Consider the following 14808-nt stretch of genomic DNA (forward strand, 5'->3'; position numbering starts at 1 on the left):
GCATGCTGTTAACAACGCTTTGTTTTTAAATGTGTCTATGGCCTTTTTGCTCTCAGACAGTAATGTTAAGTATGCTCAGATACGTCAGGAAATGTCATTTGGTTGGAGTCCATCTGCATAAATCCAAATGGCATACAAATCAAGCATCAAGTGAACAATTTGCATTACTTACATGATTGTTAATTTAACAACGACTACTCAAACATATAAAAGAAAGAACTAAAAAACTAATAATATTAATTACTACTAATAAAAATTTAGCCTTTATAGCAATGTGTATCCCCAAGTCTTGTTAAAGTTTATTTACTTTTTAATGGTATTATTTTGTTTGCTTTGCATTTGAACATATGCAGGCAGATGTAAAAACGTATATTAGGTTGTAAGTGGAATCCTTGTCAAATATTTAAACTGTATACTCTTGCAAAAAATAAACAAAACTTGGCTGGGGTAGTGTGGCATTATATAGGTCAATGAAGTCAACAACTTTACATTGGCACATTTATACTTTTTTTAAATGCTTTTGGGCAACAGGAAAAATAATTATGTCCCTAATATGAGACAGATGTTTCCCTGACACAAGGTTACTTTTGAGTGATGTGCTGCAGTGTGGTTTATTCTCTGCTACTGTAAGTCTACATGCTACAGCAGTGCTGTCTATTAGATTTTTGCAAAAGAAAAACCCTGAATATAATATAAACACAAACAACTCATTGTCTTAGAAAAGAAGAAATTCAAAATGAACTCCAGGGATGTGCTGGTATAGTAGTCAGGGTCTGATCCCTCCTCAAAAATATTTCCCAGTTTCACAGTTTAGGCCTGAGGGACATCAGCCCACACGGTGGATTGAGATGTTTGGCTCAGTCTTGTAGCTTTGCATTTCTAACCAAAAATAACTGATGTTTTCAGAACAGTAATCTTGCTACTGTAAAAAAACATAAAAATTAATAGCACAGTGGTTAGCATTTCTGCCTCACAGAGCTGGGATCCTGGGATAAATACTGGACCTGGAGTGCTATCTGCATGGAGTCTGGATGTTCTCCTTGTGTTTGCATGGGTTTCCTCCGGTTTCCATCCACAGTCAAAAAAAAAATACTGATAGGTTAATTGGCTACAGTGAAAACTGACCCTTGTGTGAGTGTGTGCGTCTGTGTTTGTGTCTGTATGCACTGCGATGGACTGGAGTCCTGCCCAGGGTGTACCCCACCTTGTGCCTGCTGCTCTCCTGGAATAGGCAAATCCCCAATGACCCTGGACTAAAGGAAGTAGATAGAAAATGGATGGCTGAAAAATATTGTAATTGTGAAATTAAAATTCCAGTCTGATTGACATTTGCAACATCTTCATGCACAACCGATCTAAAGTTGACCAAAGGGATCCAGTTTGACCCAAGAGTATGTTTGTTTATGGCTTTGTGTTACAGCAGCCCAAAACAGGAATTATTCCCACTTGTGATCATCCTTCACATTGTGATAAGAATGCAAGAAAAATAATAAAAGAGGAGGATAGGCAATCTAACCCATCCTGCTGAAATAGTTGCTTGTAGGTGACTGTTCAGGGACCTAATCCGTCTATTTCTTGCAGGAAGCCAGGGTATCAGCTTCAATAACGTGGATGGAAAATCTTTATTAGTGAGATACAGTATTGCAGTCGAACAGTGAGGCGTAGGGTCAGAGGGATAAGCATGCAAAGATGGTTTACATATGTTTGTTAAGAATGACAGCATAGCATATGAAATCCTAGTTTTGTTTAGACCTGTTTTCCTCTCCCATGCATATTTCCATATTTAAATTTCTTCAAACAAGTTGTTATGGAAACAAATTCTTATTTCATGGTTCTGGTTAAAGCCCAAAACAGTTCTGCTCAAATGGCAAAATGTATGTGCCTTTCAGAAAACTTGAAAAGTTGTGTTTTACATTTTGCAAGTAGGGACATGCTGCTCACATATTTTAAGATTGATGATGGCCAATTTAAAATTAGTGGATTAAAATGAGAATGTTAGTGGATATGCCCTCTGCCCGGAATTTTAAATAATCTTTTACATGAAATCTTCTCCAGGTTCTTATAAAATGCACTTATGTAAACTACAATTCATTAACTGCATTTGGATTTATGAGGTAGGTGTTAAAAGTACAAGATTTACTATCAATAAATTGTTAAACAAACCAAAATGGAAAATGACACTGTATGTATGGAAAAGGTATCTTCCTACCTTTCAATGCCTGCACTAAACTGTGAAACTACAAATACAAAGATGAGTAATGTCAGACTCTGAAATGGGAGTTAGGTGACAAAATGTGCTTGTCCTCGGATCTTTACAAGCAATGCTGAACTGTATCTCACTGAGGCATGTCTGTACTTGATAGTGGCAGTGACAGTGAAAAATCATCTGCTTTCTACGCAGGTATGGAGGATCATATTTCATTGAATCACTGGTAAAATTAAAAAATGCCAAGACAGAGATATATAATTTGGACCATAAACACATTGTTTAAGCAGAGGTTAATTCACTTTTGAAAAGCAGAAAGAAAAACATTTTTTTTCTTACACAAAAAAGAATATAAACAAGAAAAAGTGTGAGATTTGCACCCTAAAAGGTTGAACAGTGAAAAAGATTATTTTTCCTTCTATTATTAAGCATGGAATCTCTACATTGCAGTCAATTATGTAATTTACTCTAGTTCTTTATACAGTAGGTTGCATTCAGTCATTAGGTAGTCATTAGGAATTTAGCGAATTACACTTCTTTATTTTTGTTTCTCATTTTTACACTTTGCTATTACCTAAAGAAACTGCTAAGTGGTAGACTGAGGTGCGAGAGTTTAACCAATACCTATTGTGATTTTCTCTGTTGCTAGCAGTGATAGCTATTGACCCAAAACTTGGGCAACCATCTTGGCAAGCTTCTTGAGTTGACAGGTCAATTCGTAAATAGTTGTGTGTAAATTACTGCTGGGTCGTAATGGGAACGTGGGCCAGCAAAGTCAATTCTAGTTTGATTTCATATAAGACTATTAAAACATTCTCAGTTAAACAGGAAAACCCTGTTTTATTTCAATAAATGAAAAACAATTAACACATCTTCCACTGGGCCATCTTAAACAGTTAGGCCATAAGCACGTGACTTATTTGCCATAAAATAAGTTTGCAGCCCACAAGCTAATGCAGATCCCCACAGGAATCTCTATAAACAACGGTTTTTATCAATGGCATCAAAGCTGGTGTGAAACATGGCCTGTGTCTTCCTACCATTAGCCCTTTAGCTCATGTGTTGAATATCGGCCCTACAGTATCTCTGTAGTCATACTTACGTACCTGGCTCAGAGCAGGGACTCCCTTGCTGCCCATGCAGGGTCCTAGTGCCAGCACCGGCAAATCCTGGCCTTCCACCTTGCGAGACTCAAGGCAGTTTTGCCTCTGCCTGATCATGCCAGACTTTGAGTCTGAGTCATCTGGGATTCTAGAAAAAGAACAATCGAAAAAAAGCTGTGATTTTTTTACATTCTGATCGCAAAACCTTTGCCATCTTGGATGGTATTAATTTAATTTCTTAATTCAGTTTCTTGACTGCACACTGCCTAGTCTTTTTTATAGACAGTTTTTACAAGCTCGGTGTTTCCCAACTATAAAACACTCTTAACTGAAAAAAACCTCATCCATATTATGTTGCATTAATTAGATTATCACAGATGTTTGTTCTTCTTTTACATTTTCAGAGTGGAATTTATCCTTACTTATTCCTCTGCACTTGCTCCGTCAGTGACAATGTACTGTAAATAGTTCTGCAAGCAGGCTTGGAGTAATCTTGAGTGGAGATACCTTTTTGAATATTTATGAATCATGTTATATTTTTAAGGTTTCTTGGAGACGTGTCTCAATGAACTATGCACAAACCAGAGAAAACTAAACAGAGGAATGATATTTCACTGAAAGAGGGTCAGATCTTGGCGAAAGAGCTAAGTATGAAAGGGAATGTTAAAGTTTCTGCCATGAACATCCTTCTAACCCTTTTTTCCAGTACAGGGTTGCAGAGGAGCTGGAGCCTATTCTGGACAGCAACAGGCAGAGGTGGGATACACCATGGATGAGATGCCAGTCGATCGCAGGGCACACACAGACACAGACACCCACACACTCACACGAGGGCCAGTTTTCTCAGAAGCCAATTAACCTACCAGTATGTCTTTGGACTGTGGGAGGAAACTAGAGCACCCTGAGGAACCCCACACTAACAAGGGGAAAACTTTCAAACTGCACTGACAGTACCCCAGGTCTGGAATTGAACCCAGGGCCCCAGTGCTAATTTGCCTCAGAAAACAACATAATGTTTGAAAAGCTTGTCTGTATTGATTTGCAAACAAATACAAATACAGTAGCTTATAACTGACACTCATGTAACAAACAATACTGTTCACTCATGTACAAACATGTAAGCAAAACATACTGTTTGTGACAGGAAAACCTAAAATCTAATATGAAAAACAATTTACTGTAGAACCAGAAATAGCCAGGGACATACGTTAGCTCAGGATAAACGTTGTCCAGGTACCATTTGAAAGATTTGCATTTAAGTCTTTTCCGGAGTTCTTGCCTGCTCTGGATGCTGATAAGGAAAAACAAAAGATTATGTAAAGTGAAACGTAACTGGAAGTTTGAAGGTTCAGGCCCTCTGCTGTGGATACACTGCTGTGGTACTCTTGAACAAGGTACTTCACTCAAATTGCTGTTGCAAATGTAAGTTGCTTTGGATAAAAGCATCAGCTAAAAATAGTAATAGCATTTTCTAAAACAACCAAATATAATATTGATGCCAAAATTCTGGTAAAAACAGAAATGACTGAAATATACAGTTCTTTACAAAAATCAGTTAAAAGGAGTGATTTTTGTTGTCGAATAGTGTGTAGTGTGATAGCTTCTGAAATTTGATTGGCTGTGCATATCTAATCAATCCAATGCAACAGATACATGGAAACATTTTACTTAAATGAGGCTTAAAACCATGTTATAACTCTTTTATCAACACTACATGACAGCAACACAAGAGCATAGGAAAGGTTACATGAAACAGAAGGAGATTTTGGCACATCTAGCCCATTTGCTAAGTAGCTAATAGATTCAAGGATCTCGTCCAGCTGTTTCATTAATTAAGCTGACTTTTCTCCTGTTCCAGGTTTTAATTGTCCTTCCACTTAGTTTCCACTTCTGTCCTCTGGCTTATTTCACTATTCTTTATAAAAAAAAACAATGTGTTGTATTGATGTTGTTTGAGGGCTGTGAATAATTGTGGATATACTGTACTATGAGACAAATACTGTGTTACTAAACACTATGATAAAACAACACGCAAAAACATAGAGAAAATTAAATATGTCATAAACATACTATTACCATTTTTACTGATTCTGTAAAGTCTTCTCATCAGCTCTCAAATCCCTAATATTGTACTCAGTCATTTTCTCCTACTGCTCCTTATATCGAGCATTGCTCTCAGCTTTTGATAGGTTATGAATTATTACATGTTTGTAATGTTGTGTGCACCAAAGGCTGTAAAATAATTTATGCAGATTGATTATGCATGTTGTGTAGTGCTCATGAAAGCGCTATAATGGTGCTTTTTAGCCTCATTCAAGTAAAACTTAAACAGAGTATTGTTATACGATTATAAAAAATGAAACACACCAATGGTGAAATGTACTGTAGGGCACTTTGCTTACGAAAGACATGTGATTTTTGTAACTTTAGATTTTCATTTTTTGTGTGTTGTAGCTAGTGCTATGGTTTCCTGTACATAATACAGAATATTCCTATACATTCCTTTACTTTACATAAAACAGTATATAATAGATGTAAGTCAAAGCAATTTCAGAAGAAATCACTATAATGAATTAACTGAGTATTCAGAAGGATCCTTAGAAGCTTTCATGTTTTACTAAACAGTAAACAACTTTATCTATTGTGTGTTAAAGTGTCTCTTAAGACTCGTGTCTCACCTTTTATTTGCTATGCTAAAACAGTTTCTGAAAAGGTACAATTTAAAGTATGAACTAATTAAAGAACTGAGTGAAAAACCTAAGACAGTTTAACATGTATGATCGTGTCCTTGAGGGTTTAAGTCCTGCTGGTTTAGCAGGTGCTGTATTTTTCATTTAGCATCGAATACATTAAAACCGCAAGTTCCAATAAATTGTTAAGATCAGAGGCAGTGTGAAAGAGAGAGGACTCTGCTGTTCTGTGAGGAACTTACTCTCCATAGGTTTTTCCTCGGGCAGCCGGTCGTGCTGCATAGTAAAATAGTTTGAATTCATCCATCCAAACTTCAGCTGTCCGCCTCGTGTTCCTGTGAATAGAGGCAAAAAGAGCACTCTAGATACATACTGTACCAAAACTATATAACTATTTCTGCCCCTTTCATGAAATCAAAGCACCATGTTATTAGAAGCCTGATGTCCTCTTTTATTTTTAGAAGACTCACAATTATTCGGACCTGAGAGAACTTTGCAATAGAGTCCAATAATTCAAATCCTTTAGCTACAAGAATGACAAAGGTTGAAGTTAAACAACATGAAGGTATTGGCTCAAAACCAAGATAAGATTTTTTTTCTTGAAAGGGAATGCATGTTGAACTGGAAAGGCAAAAAGTACTCCATTCAGGTAAAAACATGAATACAATATTTTTACATAAAAATATGTAAAAAAACCTACAGTATTCCTTACTCTATAGCCTCTTGCTATTGCAGATGTGGAGATGGAAATTGAATTGTGGAAAAAGACTTCTCCTTGAAGAAGGCACTACAAATTAACTAAAGTAAAAAAATCACAAAAAATTATGTTTTTCTTGGTTAGATAAACTTTCTTTCTAGTCTTGTTTATGTGTGGTTATTTAAAAAAAATAGGGTAGATATTTTAACCTGGCTATGATGTTTTTAAGAGTGTTAGAAACAAAAACTGCAAATAACAAGCTATATTTTCACTGTTTATTAGCGTATTTGTTTCCTTTGCAGTTGCTATCCTAATTCCCTTGAGGAAAAGCTAGATCCCGTCGAATGTATTTTGGAGCAAGTTCTTCAAATGCTTTTTCATTCTGTTTCCATATAGCCCCCGAAAGCTAATTAGGGTAATTTTCTTCATGTACCATTGATACGCTTTGAGGCAGGAACACAAAGTTTTTTCCTGCTTCACTGCTGATTTGAATTCCTTTGAAGTACATGACAGATCTCTTCTGCACCTTTCTGAATAATTACAGTCCTAATTTATGTTTCTGTACAGCTGTGCACTAACATAACTGCAAATATGCAACAGAACTGGAGTTAAGTGACAGATAAAGGTTAACATAAAATGTTCCAATAGATGTCAAATTCATCATAAATTTGAGAGGATTTATAATCACATCATAGGTGTGGCATTTAAAAAAAAGGTCACTATAAAATACTGTACCTTTTTTCTGCCTACTACATTATGAGTGTAAAACATCTCCTTCTAAAGCTTATTTATAAAAATGGAATTATTTTACACATGCACATAAATAACAACAATGGTAAACATTTAGATTGTGCAACAAATTAAATAATATTTTTGTATGATTACTTCCATACAGGTATAGGCAAAACAATATTCAGATATAGTCCATGATGTTAGTCAGAAATTCATCTGTGGGCATGATTGTTTCTGAAGTCTAAGAGGTTAATTCACTTTTTTCAAACAATTTCTATTGTGTACAGAATACCAAACTACAAATTGTGTGATAATTCTAATCATACACAAACCTTGCTAAACTAAATGCATAACATCTATTTTAAGTTCTGTACACTCAATTTTGTAGAAGAACTACAATCATGAACTCAAGAGCTACATGAAGAATAAGAATACATTTACAGAAAACTAAAGTGTTGTTTAGTGTGGTTTCTGTCTTCCAAAAGAAATGAAAATAAGTGGGATCAAGCAAGAAGCATTACACAGATACTGCATATTCATATCAATTAATACCATCACCAAAAACACTTTTGAAATAAGTACAGAAATGGGCTGAAGAGTTACTGGAAAATAAAGATTCGAACGTGCTATGAGCCTTAAAAGGAAAATTTCCACTAAAGTCTGCTGCTTCTATTCAGAAATATATGAAGTATATGAAATGTGGACATTGTACCCAAAAATCATACAGAAGCCATAGATTACTCAAAAAAGCTTGAAATATAACACTCACAAAGAGGACATAAAAAGAAGTGAGTGAGTCAAAGACAAACAGGGAATTAAATTATTGTAAAAGCAGAGACTAAAAGACAGCATGAGGAGTGGAACATTGGTAGACAAAATAAATTCAGAACTGGACCCCAAAAGAAAATAGCCATTAAGAAAACTTCACAACAATTGGCACAATGAACAGAATGGCACAGTCAATGGTGAGGTTTCAGGAGTAACCTGGATGAGGACAAAAGACAAAGACGCAAGTTTGGATAAGAATCTTGGAGGCTGCCATTGTCCAGCAGCAATATAATAAAGGTTAAAGATAAAGATGGCAAGCTGTATGTAAAGTTAAAAGTAAAAGAGGCTATCTGTTTCCCATGAATTATATCAAATGGTATTTTTGGAATGTATTTCCATGAGTGACACAAATTAGGCAGGTTTTCAAATTGCCTTTTCCCCCATTTATGGTATTTTCATGCTTTTACAAATCTCGAGTTAAATGTCAGATCAACTTTCAGCTTTCTGAGCTGATCTGAATTAAATTGGTCTGGGGTGAAATACAGTACATCAATAAAATGTTTAGTTGGAGTCATTGCTCATCTGAGATAACATAAAACAATGTACTGTAACTTCAACTCTCAGAATTATGTTCAACATCTTTCCTTCTCATCAATAACAGTTGTTACAATTTCAATTTATTTATTTTATTAACACATAATTATAATTTTCAATTTGTACAGTATATATTTTACTCCCAGCAATCAGCAGAAGAATAAATACAGCCACATAATTTTGAGAAATGCTTCAGAAAAGCTATGGAAAGCAAGAGTTGTACAGAATTCATTTTACCAGCTTTCATTTGCTAGTCTTGTAATAACAGACAGAGAGGGATACTAGATAAGAGAGAAAAGCTTCTGTATTAAATCTGATGGCCTTACTTTATGTACGTATTGGCATTGCCTTCAGGGAAGATGTATGGATGCTTCTTGCGGAAGACATGACCAACCCGGCTGCAGGGGATAATTTCCAGGCTGCCGCCACACATCCAGACACGAAAAGAGATCTCTGCAAGAGATGCACAGTGGATATTGGACTGGCACGTACAGTACAGTATTCATGTACAGTATGCCACTGTAGGTAGTGCTCAAAAGAGCAAAGATCAAGAAAGGTTAATTTTAATTAAAAAATTAATGAATGAACTTTTTTCTGTACGCACCACTTAATTATAATTTTCGAGAAAGAAAAACAGTCAGTGTGGGACACATGCACAAATGCAAATATTGCCCCTGCAGGTACCATTGCCAACTTTTATATTTCATGTACCTTGTTAATTTCAGTACCTTGCCATTCATCAGATTCATATAATGTGACTTTTATTTCTGATTTGGTAAAGGCACAATACGTGCTATTTTATTAGATTTGAAAATGTTAACTCAATAATTTTACAGCATACTGTACATATTTTCATGATCTTACATCACTTTTAATATCTTTAACATTCCTGTCCAAAATGACAGCTGCACTGTACTCTAATTTAACAGAGGGTCTTACCAAAGTTTTCCCCTCCCCAGATGTCCATGGCTGTATCATACTTTCCCAGGTGATTAAACCAGTTCTTGTCAATCATGAACAGTCCACCAGCAATGACTGGGGTCCTGCAGGAGACAACTGTAGATGAGCTCACTCTACAAATAATATATAGCTGAATGGATTCCTATTGTCTGTAACTTTTCTTATGTACTGATAATACGTTTTTCGCAAATTAACATACACTTTTAACATACTTTAAAAACAATATCTGTGTTTTCTTCTCCTACATCACACTGTAATGGCTGGTGGGTTCTTATGTGTTCTTATGAACACAGGGGTTCAAATTTAGTTTCCTTCATCATATACAATTGTCTGACAACTTATTTCTGCAACCTGTATTACTCAAATCTTCTTGAAAAGGCAGGTATTAAAGATTTTCTCCTATTGTAGAACTTAAGTGTAGTGATATACTTTCTCAGCAGAGATACTTTAATGATACTTTATTCATGGCTGACTTGCCACGATTTGGAAAGCATAGACTGCTAAAAAATTAAATGTAAAACACTTTGTATCGCTTCTTTTTTCTTAAAAAAGAATACATTATCAAAAAACCACAAATCCTGGTGAGGGTTATCACAAGCTGGAATCTCAAAAGCACAGTGCACAAGGCAGAACTGAGAGCATGTAACTACTCTCCTACATCGCACACCAGCCTGTCTATGGGTTACAGGATTTAACTGGAGAGTATTGTTGTTTCTTCAATTCAGCATGAAACATAGAGGAAATGTGGCTGTTCAGAAATCAGTGAGGGAATTCATAGTGTGGAACTTACTATTAGGGAATTAGTATGTTTTAAAAAAACAAGGAAATATTATATCTGTTACCCTGCCATAATAAGATTAACATAATTAAAACAAGTATTACTGTATGTTAATAGCCCATAATTTAACAGAAATCAAATGGACAACACAGATTAATTCCTGGTAACACATTCTTTGGCATCATACATTGCTAGAACATAAAGGCACCAAATCAATGAGGTGTTATTACTTCAATGTAATTTATGTGTTACTGTACATGACAAAATTTTCTTTAGCCTCTGATCCACTTGTGCTCAAGCACATTAGTCACATATCTTCTGAAGTGCCTAGTGAAAAGAATACATGCAAAAATGTTCTAAACTCATTTTCATTAAAAATGTACAGGCACTGGAACACACTGAGTACATCTCAGAATTTTATTGTTTGGATGTTTTCATGATTAAGCACTGTATGAAGCAAAATAACAAGTTACTAAATATTAACACTGTAGTCCTTTTCAGCACAGAGTACATTTTGATGCATGAAAACTCTAAGATGCCTAAAGGAAGAAAAAACTCATGAGTTTATTATGTAAAGCACAGTACTAAGTTCTGTCCACATTTAAAATACGAGTACAAAAAGTGTAAACAAGTAGTAAAAGTGTTATTCTTCAGGTCTGATGCAATAGGTATGGTGTCTGATGGTTGAGAAGTTTAGCATTTATAGTATAATGTTAGTCTTAACAAAAGAATAAATAATTTAATTAATGATCACAGTATTATATTATTTATTGACATCCTCAAGAAAATATCCATCAGTACAAAAACTGATTGTTTATCGCTGTACTTCATTTCTCTGACTCCATTCTCTAGGAGTGATGAAATACTTGGACATACTAATGCAGTCTGCTCACATTCAGAATACAATATACAATGTTGAGTGTCTGTTTTTTTACACTAAGTTCTAATACTGGAACAATCTTCTTTTCACCTGTAATTTACAGAGAAATACATCTTGTCTCATGTATTCAAAATGACAGTCCATAAACCAAACCAATGACAAGTCAACTTGCTTTACAACCTGGCTTATGGACAGTCTAATAATTGCTCAGACTCAGGTGAAGGAAGTGCAGGCAGTGAGGCAAGGAGAGGTTTATTGAGAAAATCGCCATCTTGGCTCAAAGTAGGCCCATCGGTGTGGCCTTGAGCCAAGACAGCCTTCTGATACTTGGGAAAACCTGCAGAACGAGGACCAGCTGGTCTGGATGAGTAAGTAGCACTCAGAGGGAGAGAGATCCTATGTGACTGATGTTATGACTGGTCGGTGGTGAAGCAGAGGGGCATGTTATAGCTGTAGTGGCCGCAGGCCATGACACCTCCCTCCTGCCTGATTTACACCAGATTCCGAGGAGTTAAGATACTTGGAGCACTACATCAGGTTCTTTGGATGAATTAAGCTCTGTTTAAATTCTCCTCTGCAATCCCTATATTGCATCACTTATGGACAGCCATTGCATACTGCATTACCAGCCTGCTTGTTTCCCATTCCCTGTCAGCTTGAATTCCTCCTGTTTCCTGTCCTATCCTGTGTCCCTGCCTGCCTTGATTCCCCGTTGCCTGTCTGTATCCTGTCTGGCCCAGACTCAGCCTGGGGAACCTGTCCTTTGCCGTGCTCGCCTTCACCGCTCCAGCTGCCGCGTTCAGCGTGTGGCCTGGAGTTCCTTGATGGATGACGGCCCATTCCTGTTGTCCCAGAGCTTACATCACACCAGATTTGTCCTGCGATGGGCGTGAGGTGCTTCTTTTCCCTGGTGTCCACATTGCACTGCATCTTCCCCTGCAGTGAGCATGGCACTTCTGTTGCCTTTGGCGTGTTTCCTGGAGGTGAGATCTGCTGCTGCGTTGGCTGCAATTGTCGGCCTGGGGGGTTCTGGAGCTCCTGGTCCTGGTGGGCCTTCCTGCCCTTGCCTGAACTCTAGCCTGCACTCCAGTCCTGTTCCGTCAGCCTGCTCTTTCAGACTCGGCCTCAGACAGTCTCTCTGCCTGTCCCCTCTCTTGCCCCGCCCCTGGGACTCTGCACTGGTCTTGCACCTCTTGGCCCAGTCTCTGGAGTAGACCCCCTGGAGAGCATACCCCCTGTTCGGCCTAGTTCTTGGCGCACCTCTGGTAGACCGCCGCAATAATGTGCGCCCTGACCTGCCAGGCTCCAGGTGCAGACCGGCATGCCCAGCCCTGTCTCTGAAAGTCCATTCCAGAGCCTGCTGGCCACTACCCCTGGACCGTGATGCCCTTCATCTTGGGTTCATAACACCTCCTGGACCTCCTGAAAGCTATTCAAGTGGAGTAATTTGCATTATCAATATTAATATTATCAGGTATATAGAGATAATATTATCAGATATATCATAAAGACATATACAGTATATGTATACTGTATACTGTATTGCCAAAGATATTCTTCCTATGATTCATCCGCAATTCAATCTGTGTCACATTTTGGATGTGGATTTTTTATTATGGAGTTTTCTTATGCATTCCAAATAAGAAGCCCAATATTTTTGTTGTTCATGCACTGTTTAGTAGATGTGTTTATTCTTACTTACTTAATAGGCTCTGTGGGGTCAGCTCTCTTTGCTTTCTGTTCAGCAGACAACTGCTCCCACTTGAAGTGCAGACTCCAGTCAAAGCCTGGGGCAGAAAGCAGATAATCACAACAGAGGTTTTAACAGATCTGTGTAATAGTGAGATTATAATGAACCTCTACTAATAACATCTGTCACATGTTTGACTGTCCTTTGTGCTTTACATTACAAATAAAGTATGCAAATGGGGCAGAGCTTACAACAAGATGTTTTAGGGGTGATCTGAGCTAAGGAGCCACCTGAAAAATAAAATATTAACTATTTATTAGAAGTATTTAAGCATCATTTATTAAATTTAATTCTGCAAACTGCCATTCGTGGCTATCCTCCATTATGAGATATCATGGATTACACAAAGGGATGCAGTCTACATTTTGAGGAACATGATTAATAAACTAGACAGTCCATGCACGTCTTAAATTGGGACAGACACAGGGTTTCCTCCCAGTAGGCTCAGTGAGTACTGTATCAGAGAGACAAAGTTGAAAGCTTATCTTTGGTCTTTGGGATCAAAGCAGATATACTGTACAGTACACCCGATTCCAGAAATTGCCCTAGGACCTCTATAGAGATGCTTAACACTTCAATTTTATCAGTGCAAGTGTCTTTGTCTTTGTGGAGAAATTCAGAAACAAATCACTAAAAGTAAGATTGAAGCTACATAAAATATGTTTGCAAATATGCAACATAAAAGCTTGGAAAACTATAGTATATAAGGGAACAATCTCCCCCAAACTACATGGTATACAGTATACAGTATTTAGCACAATGGTTCCCCCACCTGACCCTTGGGGTGTCTTTTGGTTTTGCTCCAACTGAGATTTTAATAACAGACTTACTGATTTCAATTTTCCACAGTATTTGGAAAATTTTTGCATTTTATTTTAGCCTTTAAAAGGTCAAACAGGATTTGGAATTTGTATCAACCCTTTACCAAGTGTTTCAGAAAAAATACTTGTTCAGATGTGTTGCCGGAAATGTTATTTTACAGGAGGACAAAACTGCTCATTGTGGGAATTTTTAATAATTTTTGATAATTCTGAGCTGAATTTGCTCAACATAAGCTGATCATCTAAGAAATAATGAGTTATAAATAAGGATAAGAACAATAAAGAAGCACTGCATAAACCTCTGTATGCTTAAAGGTGTTGGAAACAATATACCTGGAGTTGTGTTTTTTGAAACAGTGGACTGAGTACAGAAGCAAGCACTCTAGCAATCTAAACAAGCAACCAGATTAATTAAAGACAATGATTAGCCAGGTGATTTAGAGCTCAGCTGGAATGAAGCAAAACATTATATATAGCAAAAAATAGTGGTCTCCCTGGACAATATTTGGAAACCAACATTCAAGCTAGACTGCATTGGCTACAGACAGTACATGGTACTTTTTAAACTGGTAATTTAATTCAGACTCATTCACATTGGGAACATGAACAGAAAACTTCAATACCAGCACTTCTAAGTTTTTATTTAAAGATATCTGAAAATGAATAACCAACATTCTTTTTTCTCATAAGCAACAGCTTACTGTGTTAAGCCAAAGAGAAATGGTACAAAGATAAACCAAATGCTATGAATTAGCCTCTTTAATTATTAGATTCATCAGGCAATCCTAGATAAGTTGTGACAAATGGCTCAATGGAAAAAATAAACGGT

At 36.8% G+C, this 14808-nt stretch overlaps 1 protein-coding gene across 2 annotated transcripts in view; it reads right to left on the minus strand.

The window, feature by feature from the left end:
* The window catches only part of galnt14 (UDP-N-acetyl-alpha-D-galactosamine:polypeptide N-acetylgalactosaminyltransferase 14 (GalNAc-T14)), a 108613-nt gene that overhangs the window by 9602 nt on the left and 84203 nt on the right, over positions 1–14808 (minus strand). The window contains exons 8-14 of one of the 2 annotated variants that reach the window (XM_088909473.1): positions 13111–13195; positions 9730–9833; positions 9117–9243; positions 6242–6334; positions 4517–4600; positions 3313–3457; positions 1517–1597 (exon numbers count right to left, since the gene is read on the minus strand). In XM_088909473.1, coding sequence (XP_088765599.1) covers positions 1517–1597; positions 3313–3457; positions 4517–4600; positions 6242–6334; positions 9117–9243; positions 9730–9833; positions 13111–13195 — 719 coding nt within the window. The remainder of the gene's footprint in view (positions 1–1516; positions 1598–3312; positions 3458–4516; positions 4601–6241; positions 6335–9116; positions 9244–9729; positions 9834–13110; positions 13196–14808) is intronic. The other variant, XM_088909474.1, reaches the window with a different exon arrangement.

This window comes from Atractosteus spatula, chromosome 2 (genome assembly GCF_055471065.1).
Source record: "Atractosteus spatula isolate fAtrSpa1 chromosome 2, fAtrSpa1.hap1, whole genome shotgun sequence".
NCBI classification, from domain to species: domain Eukaryota; kingdom Metazoa; phylum Chordata; class Actinopteri; order Semionotiformes; family Lepisosteidae; genus Atractosteus; species Atractosteus spatula.